Genomic DNA, 22500 nt, shown 5'->3' with positions numbered 1-22500 from the left:
AGTCTGAAATACATAATTTGTTAACATGTTCCATGTAAAACAGCTCTTAAATATGAGCTTTGAATACAAATGCAGATTTGCTAATGTTTAAGCATAATATCATTCATTACAAGGAAAGCAATTTCTCCTCTCTATGTTAACCCTTTACTGTCAATGCCCCACCTGTGCCTGTGTGCCACACTACAAATAACAAGAAAGGACCCATGTAGAGCTTGACTTATATTGCATCCTTACGCAAGACTGTCCCATTGATCACTAACCAAAACTCCTTTCAGAATATCATTACAACATTTGCATCTTTTATGTTATTTTCTTTTTCTTTCTTTCATCCTTTTTTCCCCTTTAAAAAAAGAAAAAAGCCTTTGGTCATGTTCATGAAAGTCAATGGGGAAATAAGCCACTACTTGAAAATAAAAACATGCAAATCCCTCTGCAAATGCTGCCCGAGTCACTGATTGTATCCCCTAATTTGCCTGTATTACTAAAAATTGTTATTAATTAGCAATTAACATTGTCATTCTCACACAAAATAAATGCATGGCATGAAAAGTGTTTTGTCCTTGTGATCAAACAGAGAGGCCTCTAAAAACCTTAACCATCTAATCTCCCACCGAATAGAGGAATCTACACAGCACACTTATCCATCCAGTCACCGTATTACATGTATGAGTAGGGTGTGTGTGTGTGTGTGTGTGTGTGTGTGTGTGTGTGTGTGTGTGTGTGTGTGTGTGTGTGTGTGTGTGTGTGTGTGTGTGTGTGTGTGTGTGTGTGTGTGTGTGTGTGTGTGTGTGTGCGTGTGCGTGTGTGTGTGCGTTTGTGCACGCGCACACCATTTCCTGGGTAATGAGTCCATGACCTGGTTAGTAGTGTAGTCGGCAGGGTGCTGGGTGGGTGATGTATTTACACCAAATATATTTCTCTCATCATCAGCTCCATTTAGCCCATGATTAACAGCCAATCACTATGTGTGATTAAAAAGTCAGGGCACAAGGGTAAAAATACGCCATTCATATTTAATATTCTACTAACGAGGAGACCAGCTCCCAAACTGCCAACAAAATAGATATACAGCCATAACGCACACACACTCACACATACATCTCTCCTTTCCTCGCCTGAAAACACACACCTAAACATCTTCTCCGCCCCCATATCTCCCCCAACACCCTGGTGCTGGCTAGGTGGAATTAGAAAACCAACCCCGCGGTCTCATTAATTAATTAAACACCGTGCGCCAGTGGCACCTGGGTACCGGTTATCACCACTGCTCAGACACACCGTGATCTCAATAGCGACCCCACCACAGGGCACATAGAGGGGAGGGGACGGGAAGGGACACAGGCTGCGCACCGCTACGACTTTGAGGGGAAGACGGGTTCAGAAGAGGTAGAAATAATAGTGTGACACCCTTTTTCTTTCCTGAAGTCTAATTTATACTCACTGAAAATAAATGATTTTCAAGTGAAAACATTGTACAAAAGAATATACAAGTTTATAATTAAAAAAAAAACTTTGAGTAGCCTATATATTATGTTAAGCTCAACGCCACTCCGTCTAGTTTAAGTACAAAATCAGGACACCCTCACTTTACCACAAACCAGACACACCACGCTAAAGTCGCTGAGTTGCTTAAAAGAGAAGAAAATGCAACATACAGCACACCCTCAGTGAGTGGGGTTTGTGTGTGAGTGTGTGTGTGTGTGTGTGTGTGTGTGTGTGTGTGTGTGTGTGTGTGTGTGTGTGTCTGTGTGTCTGTGTGTCTGTGTGTCTGTGTGTCTGTGTGTCTGTGTGTGTGTGTGTGTGTGTGTGTGTGTGTGTGTGTTCCATCACTTCCTGCAGGCTGCATGTGGGCCTTTTTTATCATCTGGCCTAGCAGGGCCCCTAAATCACCACTGTAACAGCCTGATTTATATTTCATTGTGTGAAGGGGTCACACGCTGAAAATAGCCAATCTACAAGCTCACAACGTATCACAGATGAGACGTTGTGAGTTTGTGCATCTGCTACTTTCGGCACGTGATACTGTCGTATCATAGGACATAAATTTGGCATAACCCTCATCGTCGCCTCTTCTTAAATCCTGACGCCTGCTGGAATACTCATTACAGACGCATAACAAAATCCAGTGCTCCATCTAGACACACACGCTCATGTGTTGTGCCGTGCTCAACACATGAGCACTGCACTGATACAAAGTATCTAAAGAATGTAGTGCAAACGTGAAAGTTCTCTGAATTCAAAGCAAAAGTTATTAATGAAAAGGTGTGATTGAATGTACTTAAAATACTAAATTGAAAAATGTAGTCCCAGCTGGACCCAGCAGCACCTTGTATCATGTTGTCATGCATTATATCCAACGTACATATTTATTTACAATATATATATTATATATATATATAATATAAAAATAATTTAAAGTAAATACCTTGAGTAAAAATACTTAAGAGTACTTATATTGAGTAAAAATACTTAAAAGTACTCAAAATGAGTAAAAATACCTAAAAGTTTAAAAAAATAGTAAAAATACTTAAAAGTTGATAAAAAGAGTAAAAATACTTAAAAGTTGTAAAAAATAGTAAAAGCTACTTTAAAGTTAATAAAGTGACTAAAAATACTTTAAAGTAAATACCTTCAATAAAAATACTTAAGAGTACTTATATTGAGTAAAAATACTTAAAAGTACTCAACATGAGTAAAAATACTTAAAAGTTGAAAAAAATAGTAAAAATACTTAAAAGTTGATAAAAAGAGTAAAAATACTTAAAAGTTGTAAAAATTTGTAAAAAATACTTTAAAGTAAATAAAGTGACTAAAAATAATTTAAAGTAAATACCCTTTAGAACCTCTTAAACCTTTCGAACCTTTAGAACCTTTCAAACCTCTTAAACCTTTCAAACCTTTCAAACCTTTCAAACCTTTAGAACCTCTTAAACCTTTCGAACCTTTCGAACCTTTCAAACCTTTCAAACCTCTCAAACCTCTCAAACCTTTCAAACCTTTCAAACCTTTCAAACCTTTCAAACCTTTAGAACCTTTCAAACCTTTAGAACCTCTTAAACCTTTCAAACCTCTTAAACCTTTCAAACTTTTCAAACCTTTAGAACCTTTCAAAGCTTTAGAACCTTTCAAACCTTTCAAACCTTTCAAACCTTTCAAACCTTTAACTCTACTAACACTATCAATACTCAATACCATCAACATTCTTAGCGATCCCACACTGTTTCTTCAGGAACAGTACCTTCTAGTATTAGTTATGTTCTTTTCACCCACATAGAGACCAGTATAAAATGTAAATAGTAGACAGATTGGTAATGTAATATCATTTTGGATTATCCATTTTTGATAGTCCATCAAATATAGTCCCCAATAAGAAATGGAGAAAGATAAATTGAAAGTTGTAATTTCATGAAGGTATATGCTTCATATGCTAAAACATAAATAAATTAATATTCTTCTACTCTAGCTGAACTAATGACAGCAATAATTATTGCATTTACTGTATATGGATAATAAAAAAAAGAAATGGAATCATGGATGGCAGCTGTAAAAACACAGCTATGGATTTTGTAGATTTTTCATTTCAAATCTGAAAATGAAAAGCAAGGCACTATGACCATTTCTAAATGTATTATTGATTGCCATAGTACTTTCATAAGTAATATATTGGAAAACCTATTTATTTAGTCAAGGCTAACTGGACCAATGAAGAAACTATTACTCAACCTTGTTATAACCACATATTAATTCGATAATATCCTTCAGTTAGTAGGCCTATCTGAACCTAACTGGATCCATTGGATCTTCTGGGACTTTGGAATGAGTTTTCTATGTTATTATTACTATTACTATTACTATTATTATTATTACTATGCTATACTTATGACAGGTGTGTTTTTAAGCTTCAAGCTTAAGAGGTATGCTTTTATTTTCTGGCATAATCTTGTGTTTGATAACAATCTGCAATATTATAGTTGTAATCTGTAATTATTCTTTGTTGTGATTATGAGGTTATATTCTTTTGATGTTTATTTTGTTTGGCTCTGCTGAATTTTGGACAGCAGCTGTAATGCCTTCGATGTTGCACAGTATGTACTTTTCTGTCTTGTCAAATTACTTATTTCAATGTGCAGTTAAAAACTATAGTCTGTAGAGAATGTGTAGACAATGTAAAGTTGGACACCGTATTACTTTATAACTGTTGTGTTCTTATCTCTAGATGAAAATGGGCACACAGGCAGATTGGAGACTTGATTGTTTGCACTCCCAATAGGATTTTCTCTTTGTTGCATCTTGGAGATGTCATTCATTTGTGTGTGTGGGGGGAGGGGGGCAAGGCACTGAAATGTGAAAGAAAAAAGACGAACTTGCTCTGCCACACAAAACATCCAAAAGTTCCCTTAAACATTCATCCCTTCATGTGGATGACAAGCAATCGTAAATCTGCCCTAGAGATTTGATCACTATACTGTACATTGCTTTTAGACAAAATAGCTTTTTGTCATCTGGTTGCCTAAAACTACATTTTAATTCCATGTAACTTCCATACAAATTGATAACATGCAATTAAAAACAAACTATATAATAATGTAATATATACTGTAATATATCTATATACTAATATAGATTTGTTTGTTAATTGGACAGCTCTAATAAGATTGTAAAAAATAAAAGATCTGCAAAGAACGTGTTCTTTCCGTAAATCTAAGTGAATAATTAAAAAATTTAAATATAAATACCAATTTCACAGAGATAACTGTATTGCCCACCTGACTAATTTCCTCTGCCCGTCTCCTCAACTCTAAGATGAGAACAGTTATTGCTTAAATGCAGCTAGTGATCACTTTCGCAGGACATCCAGAATCCGCAGCATTGAGATTACAGGACAGACACAGACGAAAAGATACAGCTAGAAAAAAGGAATAAAAAGTAAGGAATAAAGTACTAGAAACCCAAGGAGATTTAGGTATACTACAGTACTGGCCCTCTGCAATTGGACAGCCTGGGATTTGTGTGTTGTATGAGCTATATAAGGTATAAATATAAATGTTGTCAAAGTGCACTAATAGTATATTAACAGTGGTATAAAAACATATAAATATAGTGTATGAGAGACACAGAGAGAAAGAGAGTGTGTGTGTGTGTGTGTGTGTGTGTGTGTGTGTGTGTGTGTGTGTGTGTGTGTTATATCGTCGCTGTTGGGCAGAAACCTTGTATGTCCAAAACCGTTACTTTTCAGGAAATGGAAACAATTTAGTTATTATTTAGTTACATCTCACGTTGGTAATACTTTTGATTGGTTCAATATTTATAAACACACTTAACCACTTTTATTTTTTTTCAAATACTATAGCAAAATAGCTGTTCTATAACCTCACAACGTGCCGCGATGAGACACATTGTGAACTTGTAGATCAGCTATTTTTGTGATACTTTAGTATGAAGTAGGGCATTAACTTACAAAAACAAACATAAAAAGTTGAAATATGGAGGAAAAGGTTTCTGCCCGACAGTGACAAGGTTGACGTTAATTATTTTCATTGCATTTTTAATATATTAAGACAACCAGACAGTGCCTAATGGCATTGCGATTCCTCCGTTATGTACATCATGTTGACTTTGTTGCTGAGCAAAATAAACACTACTGCAAATCTTTCCCAGCCAGGTTGCAACGGCTTGATAAACAGCTTGACACGCCATGGGGCTGTTCAACTGAAAGAGCAAGAGATGGATTAATGTTAACAATGTTTCTGTCCTTCTTCTCTCACCCACAAAGTCCTTAGTAAACAGTATTAAAGGCCACAAAAAACTTCCCAACAAAGCAAGCAAACAAAGAGTCAAGAAACTATGTGTCCTCGTTGTTTATTAAGACCTCAGGAATGTCAATAAGAGCACGTCTATACAGTAGGGGGGCCAAAGAGGCCAGCGCACAGACGACGACCTTCTGCTATTCTCCCTGCTGATAATGACCGACGCGCAGACAACACTGCCCATCAGCCAGACTTCTAATAACGCATTAAAACCGGGAAAGCATCTGCGTCATTTTTGACTTTTTGCGTTGGCTATTCAAAAACAGCAGATATACAAGCTCACAGCGTGTCACTTCGTGCCACGCTGCGAGCTTGTACATCTACTGTTTTTGAACATTTTCGAAAAAAAATCTTGAAAGAGTGCGAAACTACTGATTTAGAAGGCATTTGTAGAATCGGCCTCGGGTCTTAATGGGATAAAGCCAAACAGTCCCTATCATCTGCTAATAACCTCGGTGCAGCCACGGAGCCATGGACAGGCCAACGCTCTCGCTCATTGTGAGCTGTGAACAAGGCTCTGAGAGGACAGGAAGTAGCGCAAAGCATCTTGCTTATCGATTTGGTGCTGTGGGCTGCCTCATGGCGCCCGCTGGTAACTACATTCTTCCTCACTCCCATACACACACAGACAAAGGCTACTGTAGAGAGGGGAGGGGGGGGGGAAACAACACATAGACAATGCAAAACATTGCAGTCTACCAATCAATCTGTTTGGTACACTCATTTCTTAGGCCCGTGGTTGTGGTGCTGCCGCACACGTACAATTACACAGATACACAGGTTGGTATTTCTCCAGCGGCAGGGCAGGTAAACTCGTTACTCTTTTCTTAATTGGTACAGAGATTCCATCTTTTTTTCTCTCTCTCTCAGCAACCCCTCCAGGGGAATGCTGATTAATTGTCATTAGAGTCCTCACAATATCCCCTTTCCAGACCTCTACCATCACACACATACATTCTCTACGTTGCCAAACCCCCACCACCACCACCCCCTACTCCCTGTGGACTAATGCAACCTCAACCTCCAAAGGTTCAGTGTTACAGAATTGCTGCTCCCAGCAGCACATCGTGGCTCGAGACCAGCGCGTTGTTCTATCCAGGGTTCCATCCTCTGCCCCAGTCCCCGTCTCCCGTGGTCTCTGCCATGCAGTGGCATTGCCTTCACCGGGTCAGCCTGAGGATGTAACCGTGTAGCTGGTCTGAGAAGGCCTGCAGAGAGAATGTGTCCTGCACCCTCTTCCTCCCAGCTTGACCCATGTCCGCACGCAGCTGAGGCTCGCTCAGCAGCCTCTCCATGGCCTTGGAGAAGGCCTCGGCCGTGGGCTCGCACAGGAACCCGGTCTCCCCGTCCACCACACTCTCCAGGGGCCCCCCGGAGTTCACTGCGACCACGGGGCAGCAGCAGTACATGGCCTCCACGGGAACGATTCCAAAGTGTTCTCTGCTTGGGGTGTACAGCACGGCCGTGCTGCCCCGCAGCAGCGCCACCTTCTGGGAGTCGGAGGGGGAGCGTAGGAAAGTAACGCAGCCCTCCAGGCCTAGCCGTGCCGCCAGCTCCTTCAGCTCTGCATAGTGCTGGACGTTCTCAGTGACTCGGCCGTCGTAACCCCCCGCCACCACCAGGTGCACACCTGTTCTCTGCCCCGGGGGCAGGCTCTTTCTCAGGGCGGCCAGGGCTTCAAGGGCCAGTCCGAGGTTCTTCTTGCGTTCGTAGCGGTTAAGAGAGAGGAACGTGCAAGTGGTTCCCTCTGGGAGCAGTCCTTGGAGGCCCTGAACCCCAGTGGGGGGGCGGTCAAAGGTGCTTGTGCTCAATGAAGGATAAAGGACGTCCGTCTGGACTCCTCCGAGACTAAGGAAGGTCTCCCTGAACACTCCTGCAGTGAACTGGCTGTTTACCAGAATCTAGGAAGAAGTAGAGAGATTAGTTCTTAATCATCTCATAAACTGTACACACATTACAATCACCTTAGGTTAGAGTCTAAGATGACAGCTGTATTTAGTAGACTTGCTTTTAGTTAACAATTATACAGTACTTTATGTTAGGTCTTAATTCATTCTAGTGCTTTCAGTTTTTATAACTGTATTTATTTCACTTTCTCATGGCATATGCTTCAGAAATATTACACATGGCTTTCTCCAGCTGAGAGCAGCCAGGCAGACAGAGGCAGGATCATATTTCCTCTTTGTCAACGTCTCTACATTTCTTGCAGTTTATTTTAAATGTCTGTTCGAGACAGCAGGATTATCAAGTTAAATGCATCTGCTAAGTTGACATTTAAATTCCAAAAGGCGGGGTTGCCTGTCTCTTACTATGGCAACTTATGCACTGAAATTAACCTGCTAACAGACAGGTTAAAGTTGAACCGTTAAACTGATCAAACACTGACTACACAGTGGCATTTGGTCATAGTGTAAATAAGGCAGCAGCTACACTTCTTTGACCGACCATGTCGTGTCATTTGTTTTAAGACCCCAGTGCATATGGATGATCGACTGGGTTTACATTGTGAACAGATCATTAGACAGTGAATCCTTTCCAGAAGAGTACTAATCTTCAGGAGTGCTAAGATTTTTCAAGGCAATATATCAATGATCTCAAATACCTTCTAAAGCCTCCAATGTCACTGACCATGGTTTTGCCATCACATCACCGCACTGCACTATTATTCTGTATAATATTAGCTGTCTGAATAATACTTTTGTACTTTATTTGCAGTTGCTGCCGGGTTCTTTTAATTAACGCACGCAGGCACGCAACACACACACACAACACATACAATCTTTAATATAGAAATATGTAAATAACTTAATTAGTACAGCAAAAACAATATATACGGTATGTAAATGAGATGAATAAACCTAATTCAGCCAACATGATAGGAAGCATAGCCTGTTTTTTTCCCATGCCAATTCTCTTTCCTTTGCTGTAACTGAGGTATTGTTTTTGACTGAATATGTGGAGGTAATCGTCGATGTCGGGCAAAAAACAACTATGTTAATTTTTCAACTTTATTATTATTTATTTATTAATAAATCAGTAATATTGGACACCCTTTACGTCTGTGTGCGGGTTTTACAAATATTGAACCGATGAAAAGTAATAAAAAGTGCTTCTGACTAAACCAACTAACTCCATTGGATCCTCAAACTGTTGTTCAAACCACCTAACTCCAACTTAGGGGTTTTTTCCCGTCTGACTTCTTCATTCTAATCAATAATGGACAAAACAACTATCTCCACAATAATGGTCAAAAACCTCCTAACTCCACTTGAGCTGTATTTGGGTAAAGTGATGATAATATAAGGACACATTCAAATACAGTATATGAAAATACAGTCACCATACCAACTTTGAGTTTTTTTAAAGTTAATATTGCGGACATAGTTGGTTTCTGCCCAACAGCAGAGATATATACACTTATGATGAGCACTGTTTGTCGGTCTCAGAATCCATAATGATTTGTCTCTTGTGTGTTTGACTGAAGATGCCTTTAAAAGGGGGTTGCTTAGCCTATCCCAGCTTCATCAATCCTGATCACTCAATTTGAAATTGGCTGTAGTGGAAGTGAAAAATCTGCATATGTCGCATCAGTTCAGATCAACTCAGACTCCAAGTTTAAGTTCAAGATATCTTGAGTCAGCTTTCTGTAACAGAGCCCAAGACTTTAAAATGAGGGCCCAAAGGCTATCGGATGTGCTGCCAAAACCTGACTTCTTTTAAATCATTCTTTTAGGTTGTTACTATTTTACTGTTGTTGTTTAACTTGACTTAACTCATGGGCATTTCATGGGCATTTCATGTATTGCTTTACTGACTTTATTTGCAAAGCACCTTACAATACTATTATGAAAGTGTCAAATAAAATAAATAAAGCTAATTAATAATGATAATTATTATTATTACTATTATAGAAGATAACATAGAACAACCAACTGGGTTCTGTATGAAGCCAATGACATCTCTACACTAGTATGACAGCCTGGGAGGGGCCCTACCATATCAGCCATGCCAGTGGTGCGTTCCTCCAGCCAATCGATAGGAGCACGGTAAAGCTTCTTCAGGGCTGACGTCCTCTGGGTCAGCAGCTGGTCCGGGAAGTGACAGTAGAACAAAACCTTCTTCCTGTGACGGGACAGCCTCAAAACTGGGATACACACTGACACCTGGGGCAAAATGAGAGGTGTATAATAAATATACAAATAAAGAGAAAGAGAAAGAGAAAAAGAAAGAGAGAGAGATCAGGGGTTTTCAACTGATTTTGACCCAGGGACCACCATCCTGACTAAGAGCAACCTGGGGACCACCACTATTGCGTGGTGGGTGGGGGGTTCATGCGCCACAGGGAGCTGGAGAAAATAGCTATAATATCTAATAAAATACAGTGTTTTGTTTGAATGTGATGGAATATGATTAAGGATTACTGTGATTATGGTAAACTCACATTTTATATCACACACACACACACCATACAGTAAGAACTCCTGTAAGTTATTAAAAAAAAAAATTGAAAAAAAAGTTTTTATTTTTAAAAACAATGCATGGCCAGGGACCACCTGCAATACCTCTGCGGACCACCGGTTGAAAACGAGAGAGAGAGAGAGAGAGAGAGAGAGAGAGAGAGAGAGAGAGAGAGAGAGAGAGAGAGAGAGAGAGAGAGAGAGAGAGAGAGAGAGAGAGAGAGAGAGAGAGAGAGAGAGAGAGGTGTGTGTGCATGTATGTGAGAGAGAGATATAGAGAGAATCATAATGCATACCTGAATGCGAGAAAAAGCCATTATAGAGGCACACAGTAAGTGACAATAATAAAAGGTATCGAGACTTGTTGTCATTGTTGGTAAGCTCTGAGCGTGAGAGACTACAGCGATTGAGAAAGACACATTACTGGTGGACAAAGTGACAAGCAGATATTAATTACCTGATCACAGAAGATAACATCATATTCAACCCCGCTAAAGAAGACCAGGTAGAGAGCCACATAAATCATCCTTAGGTAGGCACATAGGGCATGCAGGTAGCCACACACACTGGTCGGTAGCCAGTCACCAACACACACCTACAGAAAAGAGAGAGAGGAGAAAAAACGTTTATATATATATATATATATATATATATATATATATATATATATATATACACACATATATAAACCAGTGGTTCTCAACCTTTCAGGCCGCGACCCCCCAAAATAATCATATTTGATGGGACCGCCCCCTGACAAGCACTTGGAATTGTAGGAGTTAAATTTAGTTTGACTCGGTTCCACAGATCAATTTGTGAGAATAGCCGATCGGCTATTTTCAAAAAATTACACTCTTTCTTATTATTATTTGACAATTTGGCCAATGTTACACCAGTTTTTATAGTATAGTTTGTTGATGACTTTTGATGGTTAATGGTCTTTTTCTTTTAGGTATTAAAAAGGTCTTAAAAGTCCTTAAATTGTCACTTCACTGTCATCTGGGGACCCCCCAAAAATCATGGGGGTCGGCACCCCACAGGTTGAGAACCACTGTTATAAACGCACTGTATCTGCAGAGGTGTATGCCGGCATGTGTGTCTCCATCTACCCACCACAGACAGGTCTGGGTCCAGGGTCTCAGGGAAGCAGTGTGTGCGGTCATGATGTGCGGTCCAGATCTGGACGCTACAGCCTTGAGACTTCAGTGCAACAGCTGCATCCACCACCAGCCTCTCCGCTCCACCTATGCCCAGGTCTGGATGGAGGAACACCACTCGTGCCATCCTGGACCTTCAGACACAAAGCATGATCAGTCAATGATTTTGTTTGAACAAGAGTTTCAACTTCTCTTGAGCTCTTGATAATGTTTACATTGCTTGACACAAGTCAGAATCCCATGCCATGGCTCCCAAGCTAGCGTCATGAAAAGTTGTACATAATGGTTTGGTTCAACTCCATCCACCCTAGTGTTTGCTTAAAGGGGAAATCCACCCATTTTCAATATTTAACTATGTCATTAATATAGCATAAAGGAGTTGTGTGGAAATAAGAAAAAATTTAAAAAAAAAATAACATTGCAAAAAAAATTAACATTGCAAAAAAATTAACATTGCAAATTACACTGTGATGACTCATCATGGTGTAATTTGCAATGTTAATTTTTTTGCAATGTTAAATTTTTTTGCAATGTTAATTTTTTTTTAAATTTTTTCTTATTTCCACACAACTCCTTTATGCTATATTAATGACATAGTTAAATATTGAAAATGGGTGGATTTCCCCTTTAAGTCACTCAAATGATGATTGTTTTTAAATTCAAGCTTTAATTCACTGTTGTTACTACTACATCAGGGGTCTTCAACATGGGGTCCTCAGAGTTACTACAGGGGGTGCCACCCCTCCACCCTTTGGTTACATTAACCAAAAATAGCAGATCTATAAGCTCACAACGCCTCTCGCGCTGCGTTGTTTACTGAATCAATAAACGTGCCTGCATCTCATTAGACGTCACGTCACCCTGACCTGCTACCTGTCAGAGCACCTGCAGTGTGTTTAACATCACACATCTTCATGGTTCTGTTTAATTTGAAAGAAACGTTTTAATGTTTAACAATCTAGAGTCAGTAGACAGACCTAATTTAAATAATGAATTAATACCATTTGTTTTTGGGGAAACATAACGTTAACTGTCTCTTAATAACTAGTTTATCATTACAAAAAATGACGGTCTACAAATTAAATGAAATTCTAAATAGTGGGTTAAAAAAAATAATCAGAACACAGTGTCATTAAGTTACGTTTACATTACCTTTGTATCTCGAATCTAGCCAAGTTTGTACACCTCAGATCATCACAACCCCTGCTTCATACGCCGTGAATTAGCCTGAAACTGTTCCACATGACCGCCATGTTGGCTCTAATTCTATATTATAATCCAACCATTGTCATCTCCTTGTTTGAGCCAAAATGGCGTCTTATTCCTCTACGTCAACTACAGCTTCCTGCTTAGACACGTCACCGCTCACCAGAAGCGACCAAATAAAGCCTGCCTTTAAATGTCAGCACAAAGCCAGCTCCAAAATACATACACAACTGAAAAAAATCACGGTTTTAAATATGTCTTTCTATAACCAAATCTAAATGTGTGTACACGAAACAAAACTGTTTTATTAGGTCGTTTATTTTAGAGAATATAAGCACGCGGTCAGGCTTCTATGTGGTCTACTGCGGTGGTCTTGTGCTTTAGCAGTCGTGTCCTTTTCAGTGTTGCCATATTCTATGAGAGAAACAAGCAACCAGGTCTAGGAAAACAAGCCCAAAAGAAGCAACTTAGGCCAGCCACATATAGCACATTTAAACCTATATGCATAGGCTATTTTCAAAAACTCTTGCAATATAATGTTGAATATTTGGAATATTATATAACAACACACAAATGCTCCATGGCACATTTTCATGAATATATCTGACAACCAATGGTTTAAATAATAATTTAAAACATTGGAAGCAAGCCTAAATAAGCAAGTACGTGTTAGAAACGTCCCAAAAAAACGCAACCCGCAATAACTAACCAATATTTACAAGCAACTTTACAGAAAAAGAAGCACAAAGTCGCTTATAATAAGCCGACATGGCAACACTGGTCCTCTTTAGACTGGCGTCATCTCTCTGGGCTCTCTCTTCTCTCTGCATGTTGTACTGACTGACTGACTATCCCATTGACGTGGACATCATCACAGTAGAACAACAGCACTTCAGGATCTCATTCTCATCCTACATCAGAAGAACATTATAAACTAAAATGGTGAGTGTATTTCTGTGTTATTATGCCTCTATCTGGAGCTGTTAAGGAACGATAGAAGCCATGTTTCATTCAGTTTCAGTGGAGCTAACTGTTCTGTCTGGTAGCTAGCTTGCTAACTAACTAACTTATCTCTTTTGATTTGTAGACGTGGCTATTTCCCCCAGAAACCCTAACATTAGTTGCCTATAATCTAAATTAGACCAACTGAAATGGTTGCAAACTATAGTCTGCAACCCTTTCAGTTGGGTCCGTTTTTGTGAAAAGATAACGGTTATTAATGCAGAACAGAGGCTATCTATGCTAGTTTATTACTGTGTGTGTGTGTGTGTGTGTGTGTGTGTGTGTGTGTGTGTGTGTGTGTGTGTGTGTGTGTGTGTGTGTGTGTGTGTATACGACCCATACGAAGCCAAGGCTTTTATAGCCATCAAGTTCAGAGAATGGTCACTCTTTGCTTTTATTGATTGAATACTTTATTAACAGTTTGGAAAAAAGGTACAGTGGTACAGATGTATACATAAGGTGCTAAAAGGATAACCCAAAAAAGCCCAAAGGGGCTTTTTTTCCTCCATTGAGGTTCTGTGTATTCACTTCAGAGTCAGAGAGTTAGGGTTAGGACGTAGTTGCCTAGTTGTTAATTCAAAATGTGTTTATTGGAGATGGAGTGAAAGTGAATGCAAATGAGAGTTGTGTCTGTCTCTGTATTGAGTCCCTGTATTCTTCTTGTTTTTCTGTCTCACAGCCTGGACCAGCAGCAAGTGCAACCAACGTTGGGGCTTCCAGCCGCTCCCCCAGCAAAACCGTGGCCCCCCGGGCGGCAGGCTCCACAGTCAGACAGAGGTATACTGTCACAGTCCCACAGACCCACGCCCTATGACCCCTGTGTTGCTTAAATACTTACTGTTTGCATCCTGCCCAGATTATGACATAATGTGCAGCTAGGCAATTGCATAAAATAGATGAATTGACCATGATCAGTCGGCTTCTTCCTAAAGAATATTAACAATATCTATTTGCCAACAGATTATTTAGCATCTTGGGTAGTTTAGGTCAAAGTCAAGGACCCCCAAATTGATACCTATTAGGCAGCGGACCCTCAATTGTAAATATTTTGCGCCAGGGACCCCAATTAGAAAAAAATTGTTGGTTGTAGATTTAGTACATCATTGTACAACTGTCTATTCACCTGTTTCCTATGCTTTCCACTTCCTGTGTGTTTTCCACTTCCTGTGTGTTTTCCACTTCCTGTCGATTTGATCCAATGAAATCCAATGAAACTGGTCAGATGACTAATGATATTCAATGAAATCCGACAGGAAGTGGAAAACACACAGCCTAGTAGGAAACACGTGAATACTGTAGGTGGGGAGAGTTGATTCCTAGTGTGATGCCTAACTTCTAGCCTGTGACATAATGGTGAAATGAAACTGTTCCTCATTTTGTTGGGGGTCCCCGGACCCCACTCTGAGAACCACTAGTTTAAGAATACACAAACTCTACATCCATGTGGCATTGTAATGACAAAAGTGACGATGTACACCAAACAGTTACAACATGCTAAAAAAATCCCAAAACATATTATGCTGTCCATAATTACTGTCCAGATACACCTCACACTCATTTAACATAGTGCTGTAATGAATGGACGTGGGCTTTCACCCTCCCCTATGTTTTTGTGGTCTCTGTGTAGATTACAGCAGCAGATAGATTGTTAGTGCTTTGGCCTTAATCAGTATGTAATCAGGAGCTCACTGTCCAGTCTCTCATTATTACCCATTACAATCACCCTCTTCATTACCTCCTTAACCCTCATTTAATCTCAACGCTAGAATAAACTATCCATGAATCACCCAGGCATGCCATCTCAGGGGTTGACACTAAGGTCTCAGAGGCACTTGCCCGTCGGCAAGTACAGGTCATGTTCTTGCCCGAAAAGTAAATTAAAGTAAATCGTCCATTATAAAATGATAGGTAAACTTTAAATTACCATTACATTTAACACTTATTTTTTGACTATGGGCTCACACTTGTTATTTTATATTTCTAAATGTAGCGACAGTGAAAACAGCACATTATAGGTAAACGGTGCTCTTATTTTACATTCCACAGATCAGATGGCCACGTTCAGGTGTTTAGACAGAAATCTCTTGTTGTGTTTATAGACTTTATAGGTTGCGTCCCCTCTCAAACGAGCACTTGCCCAGTCGGGCAACCTGAAAGCAAACTGCACCTGCCCACAAGTTTTATTTACTGCCAGGGGCAGGCGGGCAACCCTTAGTGTCAATGCCTGCATCTCTAGCACCTGTATTCTGGATATAGTGTAAATGCATGATGGCCTAGGGTTGATTAACAACTGCTTTTTATGAGTCACAGTTCAGATCCTCCTCGATAGTGGTTGAGGGCCTCAAGATACCTAGAGTCTGGTCTGAAGTCTGACTTTGTGTGACCTTACTCTTTTGGGTAATTGATTTAAAATCTTGAACTGAGTGTGTTTTTGTTCTGTAGGAAAGCAACCAGCAGTGGTACACGCAGCGCAGGCAGGACCACAACATCGGCAGGCACAGGGGGCATGTGGCGCTTCTACACAGAAGACTCACCCGGACTCAAAGTGTAAGACTTCTATAGCTGTTACCAGCATACACACAATCTATACGTTTTCTGTCTCTACTGACAGAGAGAGGTAATTGCAACAATGTCCGAACTGCTACTGTCGCTACATCTACTGTTCAAACCTATTGGACAACCAAGTAAGAGTATGGACAAATAAAGTTGAAGTTACTTCAAATAACTTACTTGACATACTGACATTGTCTACCAGTCAGTGCCCTACCTGACAAAGTAGGGAGAGTATGGACACCACCTCCAACCACTGCAGATGTGTTCTTTTATACACATTTCCTTCCACAGAAAATGAATGATTAATTGAATTGCTTGACATCCAGTCTCCCATATGCACCCATGCAAAACACAACACATATTTCTTAGAACCTACAACCTACTTTTCATCAAAACTTTTCATTGTCCTAGCTGGACAAATAACATCGTACAGATGAGTGCGCAGGGAGCGTCAGAGGTTGTAGCTCGGTATTACGGTAGCAAAGGGAAGGTTTCTATTGAATATTTCCACCTCAAATGCTAATAAAAACTACAGACTATTACCTCGTCCATTTTCACACTTTGAGCCGTTTAGAGTCAATCGGATATTACAAGGACTTAACTCAAGGGAGCTGGCAGTGTAAAGTCTGTTGCATGTCAGATACTACTGAGTCGAACAATTCACACATACTGCCCCACCGGTTAATCACTTCCAGTTCACAGTGCAAGCCACTGTAGACACATTTGAGTGTGTCTACAGTGACACTCAAATGTGTGACAGCTTTATTGTCACATCACACAGGTGTAAAGAAATGGGTGAAATTGTTTTTTTTTTTGCACGTTCCATCATTAATAGTTTTTGTGAGAAAAGAGTATAGCAGTAGTGAAAGGAGGAAAAAACTGGTCAAATAATACATCAATAAAAATCTAAAGATACATATGCAGGATGTGAACATGCATCAAATTTCACTCAATGGTACACTGATGATGGAATGTCTATTCTTGTCAACCCCTCATAAGAATATTTTTTAAATGCCTTTTTTGGCTTTCTTAGTCATCTTTTTGAGTGCAAACCTGCAAAAGGTGTTTGGACCGAGTATCCTGGTGACTCACACCGGTTTGAGTGCAGGTTTTAACTTTTCACTTAATGTTGTTCTCACAACAACAGAGCAATGTTGCCTCTTGGTGTGTGTGTGCAACTGTGCATGTAGGTCATACAGTAGGTCGGAGAGGCTTATTGTCGGTACCAGCCAAAACGTGGGAGTCTATCCCCTCTTCGCAGTGTGCTAGACCCCTGGGAGATGGATTGCTGAGGTGGAACGCAACACCTACCATCCGCTCCCAGTACTTACCACTCGACTTGCCACACCCAAGCCGTGCTATTCATTCGCTGAGTTGGCAGTGGCCGGGATCGCACCCATGACCTTGTGGTCAAGAGGCGAGTGCTCTACCTTCTGAGCCACCCGGACACTGCTCTCACAACAACGGAGCATTGTTGCATATTAGTGTGTGTGTGCAACTGTGCATGTAAGTGTACAGCTTGCTAGAGTGAAGCACTCGGCACCATCATCATAAACTTTCATTCCACTACAGAATCCTCAACAGCCCTCATGTCTCCTGACCATACACAGCCATGGTGGATCAATGGTGCTGTAGTGGTGTATTGAGCAGGGGAGGGAGGGCAGTCTAGCGGGTACAGTGCTGTATATCGAGTGCATGTTTGTTCCTGCTTTAGACGCCGGTCTCAAAGCTTCATTAAAGGATCCGCTCTGAAAGGTCAACTCAATTACAGCCTTCTGACAGGAGGATGAGGAGGGGGCACCGGAGGAGATGGTTGGCATGGCAATGCTGCTACTTAGCGATGCACCCCATCCAACCCAACCCCCCCCCACTCAGTCCCTCCTTCAGAGATGAGAGCCCCTCCTTATTTCTAGAGCTCATCAATACAATCTACCACTCCACTAAAGCCTGATATATACTTAGTTGCACGCCGGTGTCTCTCAGATCTACAAGCTCACAACGCTATTGTCAATGCGTAACGAAGTATAAATCAGGCATTAGTCTAGTCGTGGCTTGGATGGTAGCAAATGGTGAGTGTGACGACAGGGAGTGCAATAACCTGGTGTTAATGAGTATTTCTGTGTTTTTTTTAAACAGAGGGCCAGTGCCAGTGCTGGTGATGAGCCTGCTCTTCATCGCCTCCGTCTTCATGCTGCACATCTGGGGGAAGTACACCCGCTCTTAAACTCCGCCCCTTGACCACCAACCCCCCCATCTCCGACGCTGCAACCCAGCTTCTTAACACAACGGACCTGGACCAAACGAACGAATGAACAACACCCCTTACCCCTCAGCTCCCCTCCCCCGACACTACATCGTACATGCACACCCCCTGTGCTATCTCTCATACAACCTGGGTTTGTGTGACCCCATTTTAGTTGGCGACCTTCATCTTCATTGATAGGTATCCACCTTAGCTTTTTTTTTTACCCATCTTATGTTTTTAAGACCAGTTATGATGAAGGAGAGGATATAATGTGTGTAAGTGTGTTATCCCCCTCCCTCTGAGCAGCAACAGCAGAGCGCTGTGAGCGTGTTCAGTGCAGTGTTCATGGACATGGTCATTTTCAGGCCCCCACTCAACATCTCTTTTCTGCCTGATTTAGAACATGCAAGTCCTTTTGTTAACGGCATTTGTACAAAAAAATAAATATTTGTGATATTGCACAATAAAAGACTCGAAAGGAAACGCGTGTATTTGAATGGAAACCCCTGTTCATTGGGTAGACACAGTTTATGTATCCAAGAGGTTTTTATAACACTATACATTCATTTAATGATTAATATTGCCTGTTTGAGGTGTAATTTGAAGCAGCCCATTGCTGCACAGTAGAACATCACCTGCAGTGTTATTTTAAGTCTTTCGTGTAAAAAATTACCCGGATTTTGCTGTGTGGTAGTTTCTCCACTGCACATTTCACACTCGTGTGTGTGTGTATATGTATGTATGTATATATATATATATATATATATATATATATATATATATATATATATATATATAGTCTATTCCAGTGCCAAATGGTATTTGCAAATAATTTGTTTCACTTTATCACCCAATGCATTTCATTGAGGAGTGAACACAAAAGACGTGCCAGAAAGTTCAGATAATCACAGCAAAAGTATTTTAAAGTTATTTTTAGTACACTTCTGTGTGATTCACTTATTACATTTGACATGATGTAGCTCTAAGCCAGGATTATTCCCATTTAATGTGTGACAGACAGACATTTCACTAATCCTCTGAGCGTTACATTACTTTATGTGAAGAATGATATAGCAAGAACTTTGGCTGGTACATGTTTTCCGGCATCTCTTCCCAGAAAACATGCTCTTATAACATAGAATTAAGATGTCAAGATCTAATGATTTATATGAGGGCTGCTTCAAATTACACCTCAAATACAGTATGTCGCATGAGCTGCTCCTAGCTGCTCCTCTGAATCAAATGGTAAATGGTGCATTTATATAGCGCTTCTATCCGAAGCGCTTTACATTGATTGTGCCATTAACCCATTCACACACACATTCATACACCGATGGCGGAGGAAACCATGCAAGGCACCTACCTGCTCATCGGGAGCAATTAGGGGTTCAGCGTCTTGCTCAAGGACACTTCGACACTAATCCCAGCCCGGGATCGAACTGGGAACCTTGCGGTTTTCCAGTTCACTCTACCCCTGAGCCACTGCCGCCCCTGAATCAAGTGAACAATATCACTTGTTCACTTGATTGGAAGAATAAAGCTTGGCCATTAGAGATAAATGAAAATGGTTGTCCTGGAAGAAGTAGCTGCAGCCTAATTTTATTCAACAGTGATTTAATTATTAACACATTTGATCTTGTAAATTACATTTTTTAATTGTATTCTTGCAGCCATTTAGATAATTGGCACAGCAGGTAACCTGAAGATTGTTGTGATAGTTATTGAGAATAATTGGTATAAACAAAATGTATCTATTATTATAAAGTGCTTTATGTGTTGACAGCTGACAAACACATTGCTGTGTATCAATCCTAATTATGCTCTGATTTGAGAATACTTGCCTGCAGTAATATTGTCCACCTGAGGGGGGCGCTCCAGATCGTTGTCTGAATATCACTATGAGACAGCCCTCGCAGAGGGACAAGCGTGAACACATAATGCCGCTGCACCTTTCATCCTACTGACCAATGGTTCTCAAACTTTTACATTTCAAGGGCTCCCCTTAACTCTGACTGTATGTATACAAATGGAGCCAAACAGGTCCATTTGGTTCCATTTGTGTACAGTCAGAGTTAAACTTGTAAGGGTCGATTTACTTCTACTCCACTACATCTCAGAGGCAAATATTATACTTTTACTCCACTACAATTATTTGAAAACTAGCTACTTTGTAGATTTTGATTATTATCACAAAACAAACATTACCCACTTCAGAGCCATATACATTATGGCCATTTGAATAAAATAACCGATCTACAAGCTCGATGCGACGCAATGTGAGCTTGTAGATTGGCTATTTTCAAAAGATTTTTATACATTTTATACATTTGAAAACTTGTGAGATGGGGCATTCTACTTAATGCATAATTTTTTGGTACTTTAAGTACATTTTGATACCAATACTTTTGTACTTTTACTCAAGTAAAATTCCGGACTTGTAACAGAGTATTTCAGTATTGCAGTATTGATACTTTTACTTAAGTAAAAAATGTTAGTACCTTTTCCACCACTGCATTACAGTATGGTATATTTAATGGGTATAAGTAGCCTGGTTATTATATAGGTCTTAGTCTAGTCTTACCATTGGTTGAATGAGACTGAGACAGTCCAGTGTATTCAGGTGGACTGGCCATACAAGGCCTGTCACAATTATTACATAATCGCCTAATTGCACAATCGTTTCCATGTTGAAAAATGTTCATACATTTTCAAACATCAAAAAATTGCGGAAATACAACCTCACAATGCATCGCGATGTGATGCATTGTGAACTTGTAGATCGGCTTCCATAATTTATTTATTTTAAGTATTAAGTTGTTAAATATGTCAGTCATTTCTTTGTGTAAGTTATTTGGCCTATCTGCCCTGTGGAATGTTTGTTTACAAGGCCTAAAAGGCAAACCAAAATGTATTTCTTTGTCCTGTAATGTTCAATGCCAAAAACACAAAAAATGTAATTAAATTGTTAATCGCAATTATTTGTGTGACAATTAATCGTGAAGTAAAATGTCATGATCGTGTCAACCCTATAGCACATACACAGTGATGTGAGCAGGATGCCCCAGTCAATGTTTCTAGCAGTGCTGTTACTGTAAAACCTGCGTTGGCCAATCCACAACCACAGGTTAGCTCTTAAATATCATCTAAAGACAGGCTGGCTGGCTGTGTGTGTGTGTGTGTGTGTGTGTGTGTGTGTGTGTGTGTGTGTGTGTGTGTGTGTGTGTGTGTGTGTGTGTGTGTGGGTGTGTGTGTGTGTGGGTGTGTGTGTGTGTGCGTGCGTGTGTGTGCATGAGTGCATGATCTTGTTCAATATGTTTAACGTAGCGTTTGGATCCTGTTCATTAATTCATCCTGTTGTTACGGCTCTGCTTTCCCACAGGCTTCCAGTGTTCGTGGCAAACCTGGGAACTACCCCACACACACACACGCACACGCACGCACACACACACACACACACACACACACACACACACACACACACACACACACACACACACACACACACACACAAGCTCCGGGGCCCAATACACGGTGGCACAACACGGCAGTGAGCCAGAATAATTCAACATAAGAATTAAATATGAAGGAGGCATGGCACGACCGTCCCTCAGTGTTCAGCAGCCAAACAAGCCCAGTCAGCATGTGGAGCTCTGCCTTTGACAATCTGGACACAACTACCTGTAGTTCCAAACTCCTCTTGACAATGTCTACACGAGTCAACGCCAGGATGGGCTATAGAGACTATTCTCTAGCCCAGGCCATCTCTATTCAGAATCTAAATCTAAATCTCAGGGTCTGCCATTATGTCTGAATCTTAGGTATAATGGCAGACCCTGAAGCCATACTTTTGCTACACAGATGCTATCTGTGTATGAATGATAGAGGTTTCAGGAATAATAATAGCAGCAGAAATAATGTGCACTTGGACGTTCCCACGAAGCCACAAAGCAAAAATGAAAAAACAATGTTCAAGCTTACGTTTGATCTGCCAGATCAAAACATTGGCAATAGAATAAGCAGCAGAGTTGATGGACAGCTTAAGCCAGGGATCAAGTTGCACATTAGTCACGGCT

At 40.4% G+C, this 22500-nt stretch overlaps 2 protein-coding genes across 2 annotated transcripts; one reads left to right on the top strand and one right to left on the bottom strand.

Annotated features, from left to right (window-relative positions):
• Positions 1–5396: 5396 nt before the first annotated feature.
• alg2 (ALG2 alpha-1,3/1,6-mannosyltransferase) lies at positions 5397–12686 on the bottom strand. Its single transcript, XM_080425541.1, has 5 exons — positions 12574–12686; positions 11378–11555; positions 10722–10859; positions 9803–9970; positions 5397–7708 (listed from the first exon to the last, which is right to left on the bottom strand). The coding sequence occupies exons 2-5, from the start codon at positions 11546–11548 to the stop codon at positions 6968–6970; spliced, it is 1218 nt and encodes a 405-aa protein (XP_080281667.1). The 5' UTR covers positions 11549–11555; positions 12574–12686; the 3' UTR covers positions 5397–6967.
• A 745-nt stretch (positions 12687–13431) lies between these two features.
• sec61b (SEC61 translocon subunit beta) lies at positions 13432–18916 on the top strand. The gene is made up of 4 exons (XM_080426664.1): positions 13432–13569; positions 14309–14406; positions 16072–16176; positions 18319–18916. Exons 1-4 carry the CDS (start codon positions 13567–13569, stop codon positions 18404–18406), a joined length of 294 nt encoding a protein of 97 aa, XP_080282790.1. The 5' UTR covers positions 13432–13566; the 3' UTR covers positions 18407–18916.
• The last annotated feature ends 3584 nt before the right edge of the window (positions 18917–22500 follow it).

This window comes from Gymnoscopelus braueri, assembly GCF_963280865.1.
Source record: "Gymnoscopelus braueri genome assembly, chromosome: 4".
Classification (NCBI taxonomy): Eukaryota; Metazoa; Chordata; class Actinopteri; order Myctophiformes; family Myctophidae; genus Gymnoscopelus; species Gymnoscopelus braueri.
This window is presented reverse-complemented; position numbering and strand designations above follow the sequence as displayed.